This window comes from Helianthus annuus, chromosome 2, assembly GCF_002127325.2.
Source record: "Helianthus annuus cultivar XRQ/B chromosome 2, HanXRQr2.0-SUNRISE, whole genome shotgun sequence".
In the NCBI taxonomy this organism is placed as follows: Eukaryota; Viridiplantae; Streptophyta; class Magnoliopsida; order Asterales; family Asteraceae; genus Helianthus; species Helianthus annuus.
Window position 1 is genome coordinate 111620522 of NC_035434.2, and position 4311 is coordinate 111624832.

General features: G+C 37.1%; 1 protein-coding gene across 1 annotated transcript; it reads right to left on the bottom strand.

Moving 5' to 3' along the window:
* Positions 1-485: 485 nt before the first annotated feature.
* On the bottom strand, positions 486-2593 carry LOC110889660. The gene is made up of 2 exons (XM_022137226.1): positions 1565-2593; positions 486-503 (listed from the first exon to the last, which is right to left on the bottom strand). The coding sequence occupies exons 1-2, from the start codon at positions 2591-2593 to the stop codon at positions 486-488; spliced, it is 1047 nt and encodes a 348-aa protein (XP_021992918.1).
* Positions 2594-4311: the final 1718 nt, after the last annotated feature.

Genomic DNA, 4311 nt, shown 5'->3' on the forward strand with positions numbered 1-4311 from the left:
TGACAAATTATATTCTGATGAAGAATTTCCAATAAGAAGTGTTCAAGTCGAAAAAATCAAAAAGGTTTTCAAATTAACAGAAATTAATATTTCTGAAATAAAAGATTTAAATCTTAAAGAAAAACCTAAAAAATACACTTCAAGAGTTCAACAACGGTTAAACAAGAAAAAGGGTTATGGTTCTGGTTCTGGTTTTCAAAAGAAACCAAACCATAACGGTAACTTCAAAAAGAAAGGTCTTGGTTTTATTCCACCTGAAAATTATAAAAATGAAAAAATTTATAAACCAAATACAAAATTTGTTGCAGGAACAAGCTCGGAAGAAGAAGCAAAAAGCCCATTCTGGAAGCAATCAAATCGGGATTTTCTGGCGAAGATGCAAGAGGTTATGAAGAGTGGAGCTAATCAAAAGAAAGAAACAAGAACCTGTTTTCGGTGTCAAGAAGTTGGTCACATAGCATGGAATTGTCCTAAATCTACCAACATCAAACAGGAAGTTGTTTCTAAACTCAATGAAAAAGTTGTTGAGAAAAATGAACCACTAACTGAAAATTTTAAAATTTTTGAAAATTCAACATATGAAGTTGGTGAGTGTTCAAAGACACATTTTTATAAAAAGAGAGCTAAGGATGACAACCAAATGTGGGTTGTTAAGAAGTTTCATGAAGATGTTAAAAAGTTTGATGAGAAATCTGGCGATGAATCTGTTTTCACAAAGTCAGAGGAGCCACAGGTTGAGGTTAAAGAAGAAAACTCAGTATCTCCAATGGATGATGTTAATTTTCAACCATTAAGGGCTGAGAATTTTAAATCAAAGGTTGGTAAGGTTGAGATCTCAAATCAATTCTATTATGAGAAGAAAGAATTTGATGTTGAGAAAGTGTTTAATGGAAATGTGAAAAATATTTTTGGAAAAATGGTCGAGGGAAAGGCTAAAGGGGTAAAGGACTTTTATGAGACAAAGAAAGCAACTTATTACCCAAGTGAAGTTGAGGAGGAAACATCCAAGTTCAGTCAGGCTTGGATGGAAGTTTTTCACAAGTAAAATCCTGACTTGCGAGAGCTCCCAGGTTGGTAAGAGTGTAGTAGGAATCGACATCATTCTTTGTATCAAGTTTAATTGTGCATACCTACAAGTGGCTGAAAACAAAGTGATGATATAATCCCCGTTTCCTACAAGTGGTAAAATCAACTAAACTTATTTTCCAGAAAAACCATTTTGATTAAAACAAACTTAAGTGTTTTGAAATCATAATGGGAAAATAGTTTGTTGAGAGGGGGAGTTCTGATTGTTTATGCCAAGTGGATGGCGAATTGAAGCATTTCGAATCAGTTGTCACTTTATTCGTACAGTTTGTTTTCAAGCTTCTTTAAACGTTTTTGAATTTTAGGGGGAGTAAGAATTTTTTAGAAAATTCAAAAACATTAGAAATTTGAAAAAGCCAAAAACATCGTAAAATAAAAAAAAATGAGTTTTGTTGTGAAAAGAGGAAATGACAGTACATCAGTGGACTATCACAACATGCTAAAGATTTGGAAAGTCAAATGTGATAAACAATCTCACTGCGGATGTGTCAGTAGCCTTCGGAGTTTCTGTTGGAGATTCTTTGGTGTCTTTCTTTCCAACCAAGTCCGGACATTCGGACTTTTTATGGACCGGTTGGTAACACTTGTAGCAAACAGAGACCTTTCCCGGACATAATGACGTGGTGTGCCCCGTCTTCCCGCATATGGGACACGATTTGTCTTTGAAGCGGCACTCACCCTTGTGCCCCTTTCCACATACTTTGCAACTCGGCGATCCACCCTTCGCATCCGTCTTCTTTACTGACTCAGTCGTTCGAGCCTTCTTTGTATGGCTCGGCTTAACTTCCACTACCCTTCGCTCACCTCGTTCTATTTGCTTTTTAAGTTCAATTTCTCTTTCCCGAGCCGTATTTATGATCTCGGTGAGCGTCTCATACTTGGAAGGGGTCATGAACTCTCGATACTCATCGCTTAACATATTATAATAATAATATATTTTCTGCTCCTCCGTAGTCACTAGCTCATCGCAGAACCTCAGCTTATCCATTAATATACCCGTGATTTTATCAATTGTTTCACCCCTTTGCCTTAACTGGATGAACTCCTCCTTGATTATGTTGATGACCGCCTTGGGACTGTGATGTTTAAGGAATGGTTCCTTAAACTTGTCCCATGTCTTGGCCCTTGCCGCTTCGGCTCCAATCTCTTTCTTTTTGTTATCCCACCAATCTTTGGCTTGACCCCTCAACTGACCCGTTCCGTAAGCCACAAATTCGCTTACGCCACAGTAGGTCCTCTCAAATACCCCTTCAACATCACTTAGCCATCTTTGGCATATTATCGGCTCAACCTCCCCGTTGTAGATTGGCAGTTTACACGCCATAAACTCTTTGTTTGAACAACCCTTACGTTCTCCGGATTTTTCTTTCACATGGTTGACATTATCCTCCAACCTTTTAACCCGTTCCTCAACTAACGATAGCACCGTACTTTGGATTTTGTCTATGAAACCGGATAGACTATTCTTAATTGCCTTCCCTACTTCTTCGGCAATTACCTCTTTCATTTATTCGGTGACTATCGGCACCAGATCATTGTTACCCCTTTCCGTCATCTTGAAACTGAAATGTTTACATCAATTATTAAACATTTCATTTATAGCATAACTGTGACAACTCAAATTTCCAAGATTCCTACTTCGCATTTATTGCACGATTCGTTTATTGTTTAGTTGTTTATTTGCACAATTAGTTGCTATGGAATTGTATACGTTTAGATACAATGAAGTGTATTGTGTGTTTGTGCATGGTTATGTGTTAATTGTGATAGACTTGTCAAATGCATAAACTTGGTGGTGAAACTGTGAAAGTGTTTGAGATGGTGCAATATTGTAAAATATAATAATTAAGGGTGTATAGAGTTATTAGTGAAACTTAAACTATACTTAACCCTAATCCCTTTTTCACTAATCATTTCACAAAAATCCAAGCACGTACTTTCACTTTCTCTGGCAATCATCATCACCATCATCATTGGCACAAGATATTTATCACTCTTGACTCCTCTCTTTCTCTAGAATCATTCAAGGTAATTGTTTATTGATTATTGTAATACTTGTAAACCCTAATTGATTATTTGATTTGTGGTTGTTCTTGATTCTTGATTATGTGTTCATGAAAACCCTAATTCTTCATGTGATGTTCTGTGAATATTCGATTTGGATTCTGATTATTGAAATATGATTAGTTGCATGCCGATAAGATTGTTCACATAATGATTGTTGTAATCATCGATTGATTGACTTCTGCAATATGTAAGATTGATTAGGGTTTTTGATCGTACGAATGTTGAAGTGTAACTGTTGTGATGCTGTGAATTGGCTTGGAAATATCACGTATGTTGTTAGTCCGTGGATTAGGTCAGAGTTTCGTAACCATGAATAATTGTCTGAGTTTTATTATAACACAATGATGTCCGAGCTTTAATAACATTACGTAGTCTGAGTTTTATTATTGGATTTAGTCCGACTTTTAAACATGTAATTGTGTCCGAGTTTCATATATATAACATGATGTCCGACTTTTAGATGAGTATGATATCCGAGTTTCAACCAAGCACTCTTGTCCGAATTTTATAAGCACAAACACCTTGTCCGAGTTTTTGTAAGATGCAAAGTGGTCCTAGTATTACTTGCTAATGCCTGTCCGAGTTTTAGGAGGGGCATTCTGTCCGAATTTTAAACCTCCCTAAGATCTAGTCCGACTTTTGAATAGTAAGGGGTCCGAGTTTTACCCCTTACCCTTGTCTGACCTTTTACACCTAGTAGGGGTCCGAGTTTCTTGCTACACTTGTGTGTCCGAGTTTTTTTTTTTATAATGGTGGTCCGAGTTTTGGGGTGGGGGAACACCCTGTCCGAGTTTTAACCCCCACAGGGTCCGAATTTGTGAGCCCACTCCCCTTGGTCCGACTTTTAACCCCCCCAACCCTGTTGTCCGACTTTTGTGAAGAGGATACTATCCTATGTCCGAATTTCTGTGTAATGTGCCTTGTTATCAGAGTTATCATATGATAACCTAGCTTGAGTTCATGCTTGATGCATAGTCTGAACATTATGCTTGATGAATGATCTGATATTGTAGATGAACTGTCTGAGTTAGGTTGATTTCATGATCCGGAATGCTTCTGGTGTTACATGCACTGAATTCTGTTTAAACTTGAAAAGACTGTATGATTGTATGATGCTGAATACAACTGTATGATCTTGCATGTGTGAACATTCTATGT